At 43.1% G+C, this 12120-nt stretch overlaps 1 protein-coding gene across 1 annotated transcript in view; it reads left to right on the top strand.

Annotated features, from left to right (window-relative positions):
• Mertk (MER proto-oncogene, tyrosine kinase) overlaps positions 1-12120 on the top strand; it is a 105846-nt gene that overhangs the window by 67268 nt on the left and 26458 nt on the right. The window contains exons 9-10 of the mRNA XM_028755613.1: positions 8325-8478; positions 11318-11471. Of these exons, the coding sequence (XP_028611446.1) occupies positions 8325-8478; positions 11318-11471 (308 nt within the window). The remainder of the gene's footprint in view (positions 1-8324; positions 8479-11317; positions 11472-12120) is intronic.

Raw genomic sequence — 12120 nt, 5'->3', positions numbered from 1 at the left:
GTAGCAATTCCACAGTGGTGCATGTTTAGTGTAGGTCAGAAAGGTTTGGTAATTGTCTAGTTTAGTAGGAATTTCATTTTTCTCTGTTGGCAGAAGATACTAGTAGACCCATTGTGCTCTAAAGAAAACCAGTGTGTTTAAAGAGCTATTCCTTCTGGTTTGAATGAAGGCTTCTTTCCTAAAGGGTATTTCCTTGAGTTGTGCACTTGAAGATCATGGAGAAACCTTTATGAAGGACAGTGGCCCCAGAGCCTGATGACTGCCACTCACCCCCAGCCTTGCCCTACATTCTCATTGCCCTTTGGACTGTCCCTTCCACAGTGAGAACAATATAGGCACAGTTCAGGCTGTGACCTTTCAGTATCTTACCTCCTTGCGGAGGTCAAGTCAACCAGTCATGAGGTCATTTGCATTGCGCCCACTCTGTACTTTGTGCCTTGTGACAATAACAGGCAGAGTTGGTCACGTTACTTCGAGAACATTCCCTGCTGAAATTAAGGTTTTGTCTCGTGATCTGAACCTGGAGGCAAAGAGTGGGTCCTGATGAAGGCTTGAAGCCCCCCACTCCCACCAGGCTGAAATGATGTTTACAGTGACCTGGCCTGTATTTCTTCATCTCATAAGGCAACAGCTGAGACAGTTATACTTTCCTCTGCACTTTTATACTTTGCACAATTATACTTTCATTTGCACTTTTAGCTACTTCTTCTTATGTAAGGCAGGAAATTGGACATTTTTGAAATTTCTGACTGATGGCTGTTATAAATAGGGTTTTGTATTTGTGTAATTTCAGAACTTTCTTGGAAGAGGTCTCTGGGTGATTTGTTTTAGTGACTGTTATATCACTATGTCAAACAAGTAGGAATTTCAATGTTTCTTTATTGGCAGCGACCAATGACTGCCAATGGCAGTCTAAAAGTCTAAAACCCAACCAATGCTTGGCCATCCCTTCCACTTCTGGCATGGGTGAAAGCCACCCTTCTGTCCTGAAGACCAGTAATGATAGAAATGTTGTGAATGACGCTGGTCTAAGGGCCTGCTACACAGGCAATGCTTGGCTGTGTGCTGTGTTCCCAGTATCCTTCAGAATTGTGATCTGTGCACTGAGAACCATGTGGCTGATTAGACAAAGAACTTCTCATTTTTGCTGCTTGGATATTTCTTTTACCTCAGTGAATAATTTTATCTTTTTTGCTTTATTTTTCTTGATATCCCTCACCTTCCAAATCAGAGCTCAAAATCCAAAGGTGAGGCATAAATGCCAGTGTGTTCTTGTTCAACCTGGGGTCCTGTTCATCTGTACACTGTCTGAAAACATGCACAGGGTCTTTCCCTTTCATTGGAGGCATCTGTCATGTTTTGGACCCAATGTGTGGAACCTGCTATACCATCTAAACCAGCTGGAAAATGTTCCTCTGAATAGGAGAGCCTTTGACAAATGTAGACTTAAGTTTTCTACCCTATACCATTCTCATAAAATATCAGTGGACTTTCCATGGAAACAAAGGCTCAGTGAGCTAATAAGATTGTAAAGTATTATATGCTGTACATCTTTCTAAGACCTCCAGTATGATCTAGCAAAGCTCAAGGCTCTTCAATAGTCTATAGTAAATAAGCCTTGACCCTGAATTACCCAAACATTAGCAGGGGCTCATTTTCATATGCGTGGGCTTTGTAGATCTTATTGTTTAGGGAGTATAGCTCTGATGCTAGCTAGCTTAATCTGTAATTGCTATGGGTAGTAATTTTAGATCAGATGGGAGTCTCAACAGAGATTATTGTGGCCTTGAAACAATGTGATAGAGCAGGGGTAGAGTGCTTGTCTACCATGCACCAAGAACACACACACACACACACACACACACACACACACACACACACACTATGTGGAACTCCTTTAACATCATCACAGGGAAGTTGGTGCACACTTACTATTTTCTTGGACATAGACCTCTCTGCCTCCTCCTAAGTTCACAGTGGCCATGAGAGCAGCAGAGACATGTCTGCATGTTGACGTGATCCCTGCTCCCTGTCTCTCTCTCTCTCTCTCTCTCTCTCTCTCTCTCTCTCTCTCTCTCTGCCAGAAGGGCAGGGTATAATTTTGAGGCCTGAGAAATAGACAAGATTCTCATGATATGGGCCAGGGTTCTAAACCACATCAAAAACCCAGGAATCAATCAAGGCTGGTTCACTTTGATTAGAGGAGAAGCTCGCTATGAAGGTAATCTCTGAGAAGGCCACTGCTTTGGGAAGCTAGACAGTTTAATTTCCTCCCATGCTCTAAGGCTCGCATGTCACTGTGAGCCGAGGCTGGAGGAGGCCCTCAGCTATAGAGAGGGGAGACCAGATTATTTATTTATTTATTTATTTATTTATTTATTTATTTGCCAGACTGTTCACTGTTTTCTATAGGGAACTTGTTTAACTCCTACATAAATGTTGTGAAAAACACAGTCACCTCACCTAAGGAAACAATCTGAGAGATTTTGAGTGACTCACCCACAGCAACAAAGCCTGGACCTGGAGGCTGGGGATGAGAACATAGGCCTGGCTGTCTGGAAAGCCAGCACTTCTCAGAGCCCTCTGCTACTTCCCAGCAGCCGATGTCTCTCTTCCTAATGCACATTCTCACACTCAGCTCTACGGTGTGGACCCTCAGAAGTAATGACAGGAAGGTATGAGTTTGTCCTCAGTGCCTATGAACCTGAGCACCTTTAACAAGTGACCTTTGCTACTTCATGTGACACATTTTTAGATTATACTTCTTTCCTCATTGAAGTCATTGTTCTTTGGGGCTGGAAATAGGCCATGTTCTTAGATGCAGTTATCGGTTACAGGGTGTAATTCTTATACAATATTTGGTGATGTTAAAGTCATTTGATGATAATAAAATAAAATACCATAGTTGCCTTGTCTAACCCCAAGTCACACCCATAAGGAAAAAAGAAATTCTTTCCAAAGTTGTACTGTTAATTTCTTGTCTCCCAAAGATTATAATGTCACTTTTAAGAATAATTATGGGAAATTGCATTTAGAAGCCATATTATGAAGTAGATTTCATTTCCTGAAATAGAGAAGTTACTAGATTTTCAAGTCCTTATGTTGATGAATGATGAAAGTTCACTAAACGAGAAATATGCAGTTGGCCAATGGTACACATTTCATAGACAGCCCATTGCATTCTGGGAAATAGTTCTGCTCTGCACCCTGACAACCCCAAGACAGGATATGTGTAGTAGATACTTAGTGGTTCAGTCTTAAATCAATTTCACAGTGTCCAAACTCAGAATTAAGACTATGAGTATGAGCAAACAAAAAGACTACATTACATCCTTTGTTTTGTTTTCTTATTACTGTTTTGTTCAAACAGTTTCTCTGGCCAACCTGGAATTCACTGGGTAGACCAGGCTAGATTCAAATTCACAGAGTTCTTGCTTCTGCTTCCTGGATGTCAGGATCACAGGCATTGCTATATTCATGTTTTGAGATTTCTTTTTTTTAAGAATGTGTGTGGGTGCCTGTCTGTGTAAACGTGCGCCTCATGTGTGGGTGCTTGAGGAAGACAGAAGAGGGTGCTGACATGAGGCACCCATCATGGGTGCTGGGAGCCAAACTCCAGTCCTCTAGCAGAGCAGCAAATGCTCTTAACTGCTGAGCCATCTCCCCACCCCTACATGAGGTGTTGTTGTTGTTGTTGTTGTTATTGTTGTTGTTGTTGATGGTGGTGGTAGTTTTTAATAGATGAGGCTTTTGCCATGTTATTATACTGGCAGCCTTCTCATTTGAACTTTCTGAGTAGCTGGGATTACAGATGTCCACCATGGTGCTCAGCTTTTAAGGTGTGAGTACTTTTTAAACTACATTTGAATTACCATTTAAGGGTATGTATACAGAAAATTGTTAAATCTCCTCTAAAATGTCTACAGATACCTTTCTTTCTTTCTTTCTTTCTTTCTTTCTTTCTTTCTTTCTTTCTTTCTTTTTTCTTTTCTTTTCTTTTCTTTTCTTTTCTTTTTTTTTTTTTGGTTTTTCGAGACAGGGTTTCTCTGTGTAGCCCTGGCTGTCCTGGAACTCACTCTGTAGACCAGGCTAGCCTCAAACTCTCAAACTCAGAAATCCGCCTGCCTCTGCCTCCCAAGTGCTGGGATTAAAGGCGTGTGCCACCACCGCCCCGCTACAGATAGCTTTCTGATCATCATGTTAATCATGTATACGTCCACCCTTAAAATGAGATAACCAATGACCTATTTCCCAACTGTTGTCAGTTGCCCTGCCAACATTGTTGTCCTTTGAGAGTCAGAACAATGACAGTTATACACAGTGTCACATTTACCAGACTAGACCCTGATCCATGCACTTTACCCAGGTTAGCTCTTTGTCTATGTTAACTCCTCTTGGGAATAGAAGGAGAAAGTGAAAAATAACTTCTCTGGCTTTTCATAATAACTTATAGGCTCCAGGTAAGTAGGGATTGTAACCATGGTTGGTCTTTCATGTCTATGATTTGCACATCTGTGGATTCAGTTAATCACAGATTGAAACTATTCAGAAAATAAAGCATGCCTCTTAGTAAGCATTTTGTTTTCCAAGCCAGGCATGGCTGGACTATAATGCCAGCACTGAGGGGTTGTGGTTATGAAAACTGCTGTCAGTTCAGCCTGGTCTACATGGTAAGTGTCCAGTCAGGCAGGTCTAAATACTGAGACTCTATCTCACTATTTGTTTTGGGTTTTTTTTTTTTCTTTAGACAGGACCTTACTAGGCGATCCTGGCTGGCCTGGGCCAACTCCTCCAGCCTCTGCCTTCCCCTTGCTGAGATTCTATGTGTGTACCACCACATATAATCTCAGCCCTGAGTTTGTTTTGTTTTCTTGAGGCTAGGAATATATTTGGTGCTAGAAAACATGTTCATCATGCACAAGATCCTGGGATTGATCCATAGGACAGAAAAATTATAAAAGGTTCCAGTTATTAGTCCCTAAACAATCTAACAACACTAGCAATACTATATAGCCACACTGTTAAAAAAAATAAAACCAATGTAACTAATATAGCAGCTATTAACACTTATCAGTTATTACCTGTTATTAAAGGATTTATACCTGCCAACATGAGTTGGGGAAATCTCACAAGGCCCCACTCTTAGATGAAGAGCTACAATCAATTAATGGTGGCTGAGAGAGGGAGAGTTAGTTTTCTCCAGGGAAGGTCCATGAAAGGTTATCCAACCCTGGGAGGTCAGCCTTAAGTAAATACACAAATGAGTTATACTACATGGAGTCAGCCGATTGTATTTATGTGTGTGTATGAATTTGAGAGGGAGCGGGGGAAGTGACGTGAATACTGTGTCTGTGTATGCATACTGAGGATGGAAACCCACCCAGAGCATCCCTTCAGCTAAGCCAGCTAAGCGTGTACACACTACTGAGCATGCACCCAGCCATTTTTGCTTGGGGACCCAACCCTGTACAGATCCCAAGGGACAAATGTACTGTTACATTTACTCTCTGCCCTCACCCCATGCCCCCAAAGTTAATTTCTGTTAGGATTTATATCGGTCTAGGCATGTTATTTTTTTTCTAGTTGGTGTTTTATTTTAACTTATAGGTAATTTCTCTTATAAATGATGTATCTACCACCGTTGAGTCCTTGGTGGAAAGAACAGTATTTAGCCAGAAGTAGGCCCAGTCCTCTATTTAGCGTTAGTCCCGTTGCTTTGAAAGTGATCAGGCTGAGAGCTATACGGTATACTTTTTCTCAGTGAGAAGCCCGAGTCACTCAGGGGCTCTGAGACTCGCTCGGGGTGTGGACTGTGGAGTAACACTACCTGATGATTTTCAGTACTATCTACCCCCAAATTAAATTACCCATGATTACAAACTAAGCTGCTATCAAAATAAAACACTTTCTTTCTAAAAAGAATCAATCTATGCAACTTCACCATTGCTAACTTTTCATTTGTTTATTTAACAACAACAGAAATCCTAGGCAAGTATCTTGAGCTCAGAGCTTGGGACAAAAGGGAGGGAGGCAGAGTATCCCCCCTTTTCTTTCTTTCCCTCCCTTGACTAAAGGTCACTTCCAGTTTAGATTTGGAAGCAGCTCCGGAAGGCCAGAAGGCCAAACTGGAAGGCCTCAGTTATGAATGACTGGCCTGGAGTTAAACCAATACTTATCCCTTTCTAGCTTAGACACGAATGAGACTCGGACTATGGTTATTTTATTTAGCTTGACAATTACTGGGGGTAACCCCTAATCTACTTTTCTAACTGCTGGCCTGGCCATGTCTCCAGTTGTGTATCCCAAATACTTGCTGTTTCTCCTGGTCATGTGCTCGTGATCCCTCTCCTCTCAGGGCGGCTTCCTCCTCTCACCCTGTCCTTTCTCCTCTTCGCCCTCTCTGCAACACCCCAACCAGTGCAACACTCAAAATCCACCTACCTCTAATACCTCCAGTAACTGGCTGTAGCAATTTTTTATTTAACCAATAGTTTTAAATTAAGGAACAAGGTTTGCACAACAAAACCTGGTAAACAAAATTTGACTTTACAATACATAGCAATAGACCAAACCTCACACTGGCCATTCTGTCCTTGAAGCCGAGCTAGCTCTATCCTGCGCCATTTCTGACTGGATTGAGATCTAGCAAACCTACGATGAAGTTACCACCAACTACACCTCCAGTCCAGAGATGGCATGTGGTACCTGTGCCCCACATGACCTGTGATTTCTGAAATCAAACTTCCACATCAAGAGATGAAGACAGTTTTCCAGAGTCTCCTTTCAGACTGACAGCCCCACAACTGTCACTTCAAAAGCTGGGCCCATATGGGATTACCAATCGGTGTTTCTCCTATTCTCAGCATTCCTTGTGCTTGTAGGTCTTTGCGTGGGGCCAAGGCCTCATTTGCTTTCCCCATTCACTTTGGTATGTCTATTGCTATCACCTTTGTTTGGCCCTGAAAATATACATACAGGTAATATTCTATAGCTTGAACAGGTTATATTTAGGAATCTGTATGTAAATGCATACACAAAAGCAGCCGTGAATTTGAAGGCAACCAAGGAGGGGAGGCCTTAAGGGAAGAAAAGGGAAGGCAGAAATGATGTAATTCTATTATTATCTAAAAATGAATAACAAAAGTAAAAAATCCAGGCCCAAATACATTTCCCACAAGAGAGAGCAAGGTGCTCATGCAGGTCTAGAAAGCCCAAGGAATGTGTCAGTGTGTGTTGCAGTTGCTTCTCTCCCTCGGTCTTCATGGCCCACTGTTGCATGGCAACAGCTTTAAAACACCAGCAGTAAAAGTAAACCTAGGCCTCCAAAACTGCACAAATTGAGGCTGGAGAGATGGCTGAGCAGTTAAGAGCACTGACTGCTCTTCCAGAGGACACAGGTTCAATTCCCAGCACCCACATAGTGTCTCACAACTGTCTAACTCCAGTTCCAGGGATCCAACACTCCTCTGGCGTCCTCAGTACAGGATTGCATGTAGTGCACAGACATACATGCAGGCAAAACACTCATGCACGTAAAATTAACAAATCTAAAAAAGTTTTCTTTAAATCACACAAATTGTCTATTTGCCAAGCATAAGTGGGAAAATGCTCTCAGTTCCCCCATCTATCTACCCAGAGTGTTCAGTCAGAATCCCCCGGACTTCAGAGAAGAGACGCTGGGCTAAATCAAGGGTGGTTGGCAGGTGCATAGTGCCAAGGTACAGTGTGAGTCTGTGGCATTGTGCCAAGAGTAAGCGTTTGCACATGGGGTCTCAAGAGTTCAGTCCTGCTCGTAACATCTAAAACCGTGGGTCTCAACCCTTGGGTCACAACCTCTTTTGGGGAGTTACATATCAGATATCCTGCACCTCAGATATTTATATTATGATTCATAACAAGAGCAAAGTTATAGTTGTGAAGTAGCAATAAAATCATTTTCTGATTAGGGGTCACCACAACGTGAGAAACTGTATTAAAGGGTTACAGCATTAGGGATATTGAGAACCACTGATCCAGAAGCATTCACTACATGCTCCTTCTATTCTAGAAGTTTCTGGAACTAACTATAAGTGCCATGCCTTTAGGATCTTAGTTTCCCAAGGCTTGAGAATGTAGCCGCCCCAACCCCCAACCCCATGACCCACCCTTGTAGAGTCACCGGCAATGGCCCTGTGAAGAAGGAACTTTGTGGAAACATGACCTCTGTGCATGGAGAATGGGTGGCTTCCCTCAGGAGGAACTGTGGGCAATGTGGGTAGCTGTCTAGTGAGCCACCTCCCACTGTGTATCAGTGTTTCATTTCCTTTTCTCTTCTCTGTTTCCAGAAAGAACTTTCTGAAGAAGTCAGCCAGAATGGCAGCTGGGCTCAAATTCCTGTCCAAATCCACAATGCCACCTGCACAGTGAGAATCGCGGCCATCACTAAAGGGGGCATTGGACCCTTCAGTGAGCCAGTGAAAATAATCATCCCTGAACACAGTGAGTGGGCAGGGTGTGTGGACTGCAGACTGTGAGTTCAGACAGCCTAAGTGGGACCAGTGCAAGGGTGACTGACTGACAAGTGCAGAATAAGGACCTAAAAGCATTGTTGCAATGATAAAGAACTTTAGAATAACTTCACAGAATTCCCACACCCCTGCCGTTACTGTCAGTGCTGGTAACTTGTGAGGAAGATCAGTCCTTTCAGAATACTGAATTGGCCTCTCTCTACCTGTTGAATTTGATTTAAGGCACATGACACTGTATTTTGGACAGGCAATACTGCTGGTCCGTAGCTGCCTCTGGCACTGTTGGTTTGCCATGTTTGTTTCTGCTCTGTTTGAAGCTATTACTTGCCTTGTTTTTACCCATTCAACCCTTGAGTAATGTGCTTTGTGACACAATCTTCATAGACCATCAAGTGTTTCCTTCGGGTGCCATCCTCATGCTGCCGTGGCTGACTGAGCTAAATGCCCAACCATGCATATTATCTCTTGCCTATTGCTGGAATGTTCTTTGGCAAGAAGCCACCATGATGCCTCACATGGGCAAAATGCTGTTCATGCTTCTGTAAATCAAGGGAGCCAGCTTTGTTCTGATTCCAACCTATCCTAGGTCGAGCAGAAGTAAACCATTGTTGTAAAATCCTGGGCCAACCATCTTTTCAGCATGACTTACCTGTTTACAAGTTCTTGCCAAACTGGCCTTTGCACCCAATATCAGATGAGACTGGATAACTGACGACTCATTTGTGTCTGTTTCTTTCCCGGTCATCCTCAAGCAGGCTCTCCCGTTTAGTAGATTACCTTAGAAGCCAGTAGACTCAGAACCTGGGAGACATAGTTACTAATGCTTGGGAGACTAAGGGTGTCTACCTGGAAGAAACTCAAAGACAGCTTCTGATTCAAAAGAGCCAGCTTTACAAACCAAAGTTTAGGACAGAAGATAAGAACACTTGCTGCTCTTACAGAGGACCAGAGCCTAGTTCCCAGTGCCACATCAAACAGCTTACAGCTACCTGTAACTCTAACTCCAGGGGATCTGATGCCCTTTTTTGGTCTCTATGGGAATCCACATGCATGCGCATTCACGCATTGTCACACACACTGGCAAATATATGGATATCAATAATGGTCCATCCTTCTTAGAAATCAGAATTTGCAACCACAGAAATCCCATTTTTGTGTAACAAACTGTAAACAATCTTAAAGCTTTGCTTCATAGGCAGAATCACTTTGCAATGCTCCAGTATGTAAAAAACACCCATCACTGCGGTCTAAATAGCACCAGTTCCTCTTAGCTGTACGGTTCAAATTTTAGTTACTCTCCTACGAGAATTATTGTACAAAACGTATCGTTGCCATTGGTCACTGTGAGTGACAGATGTGCAGGGTCTCCACACATGATAGGTAGTCCTATCATGTTCCCAGGCTTGTCAGTAACTGACCTGTCATTCAGTTCATACACATGGCAAAGACACATGCCCACATGACTTCCTTGCCTTCCGATAGCAAATCCAAATGACTTTTCCAAACATGGATATTGACAGAAGCTATTAGTGAAAATATGAAAAAGTAGTGGGGGGTGAGGGTGTTGGAAGGTAAGGAATGGAAGGTAGGTGGAGTGGGGGTGTTGGCACCACTGCTGTTTGGTGAAGTCATTGGCTTAAGCACAGTTGTAAATGTATTTACATAAGCCCAGTATGAGACTGAAACAATGATAATGTTCCAGTTAAAGGGAAACCTGCAAAACCAAACAAAACCCTTACATTAGAGGCTGGGAGTATAGCTTAAGGACACAGCACTTGCCTAGAATTCACAAGGCCCTGGGTGTCATCCCCTCACAACAAAACCTTCCCAGTAAAGGAGCGCACAGAGATACTTTACAACACCAAGAGCAAGAAGACAAAACGTTGAAATTATAGTCCAACTTAGGAAAGAACATGACAGCTCCCTGCAACACAGAGGTGTTTCCGTGTGCTCAGTTGCATGGCTAGCAAACAAACATTGTTTAAATGTCTCTTGTTTTTTTTGTTGTTGTTGCTGGGTGTTTGTTTGTTTGTTTGTTGGACAAAGAAATAACTTTGTTATTTCTATCCTACTGTTTTGGCTTACTTTGCACAAGCCAGGTGTGGTGCACTGGACTGCTAGCCTGGGAGAGACATGGGGATAAAGAGCAGGATACCAGCCTGGACTGTGTAGGGAAACCCTGTGAAAGGAAGATAGGAATGGAGGGGGAGAAGGAGGAAGGGAAGAAAGGGAAAACACTGTGCACCAAGCAAATACTAGTTTTCCAAATTTTTCCTTTTCTTCTTATTACCAACATTTGGTTATTTTTTTAGTTGACAAGTGAAAGTTACATACATTTGTGGAGTTCACTGTGTCGTTTTGACTGGCACTTACTGTGGAATGATATAATCTAACTAGTCTCATTGTCTTCTTAAGATTTATTTGTGTTGATTAGTGTGCATTGTGTGCCTGTCTGTGTCCCATGGGAGCACATCTCACTGCTCCGCACGGGAGAGCAGTGCCCACAGAGACCACAGAGGGTGTCGGAACTCTTCAAAGCTGGAGATTCAGGCGGTTCTGCCATCCAGCATTGGCACTAGAAACTAAACCTCCATCCTCTGCAAGAGCAGCAAGTGCTGTTAACTCCTGAGCCATCTCTCCAGCCTCTACTTTCACAGATAGTTAAAACTCCGAATCATTTCACCTTGCACAAAGTGAGAATGATCTGCATTCATTGCTCACAAAATGGTAAAGGATTTGCAAGTTCATGTATTCTGTATACTTTGAATCCCAGAAAACTATTTCCAATGCATGTTTTGGGTGTGTTCCAGGTAGGGTAGATTACGCGCCCTCATCAACCCCAGCTCCTGGCAACACCGAGTCTATGCTCATCATCCTCGGCTGCTTCTGTGGATTTGTTTTCATCGGGTTGATTTTATATATTTCTCTGGCCGTCAGAAGGAGAATCCAGGAAACAAAGTTTGGGTAAGTTGGTAACTGTGAGTGAGCATGGTAGAGCACACCTTTAATCCTGGCAGAGGCAGAGGCAGGTGGATTTTTGTGAGTTCAAGACCAACTAGTCTACATAGAGCTGGGATGGAGGAGACCTTGCCTAAAAAAAAATTAACCTCATGGTATTGATGACATTGTTATGTCTTGCCTTGCCTATCTTATGCAAGCCCCCGAGTCCGGTGACTTCCCTATTTAGATCAGTTCTTGCAAAGTCAGCAATAGCAAGAGCGAGCTCTAGGATGGGCTATGATGGGCTCTTTTACAGAAGAGCTTTGGTAGGGTACACTGTGCAAACTGGGCAGTGCTGAATTAGAAGCTTTAAAAAGGAGACTAATTATTAGTGTGTGTGTGTGTGTGTGTGTGTGTGTGTGTGTGTGTGTGTGCCATCCCACAGGCCTCTTCCAGTGTATTTTTAAGATAGGCTCTTGCCAGGCGGTGGTGGCACACGCCTTTAATTCCAGCACTTGGGAGGCAGAGGCAGGCGGATTTCTGAGTTTGAGAGTTTGAGGCTAGCCTGGTCTACAGAGTGAGTTCCAGGACAGCCAGGGCTACACAGAAAAACCTTGTCTCAAAAAAGAGAGAGAGAGAGAGAGAGAGAGAGAGAGAGAGAGAGAGAGAGAGA

Source organism: Grammomys surdaster, unplaced genomic scaffold (genome assembly GCF_004785775.1).
Source record: "Grammomys surdaster isolate TR1022 unplaced genomic scaffold, NIH_TR_1.0 129, whole genome shotgun sequence".
Taxonomy (NCBI): Eukaryota; Metazoa; Chordata; class Mammalia; order Rodentia; family Muridae; genus Grammomys; species Grammomys surdaster.
The sequence above is the reverse complement of the archived record's forward strand: the minus strand, read 5'-3'. Positions and strand labels throughout refer to the sequence as shown.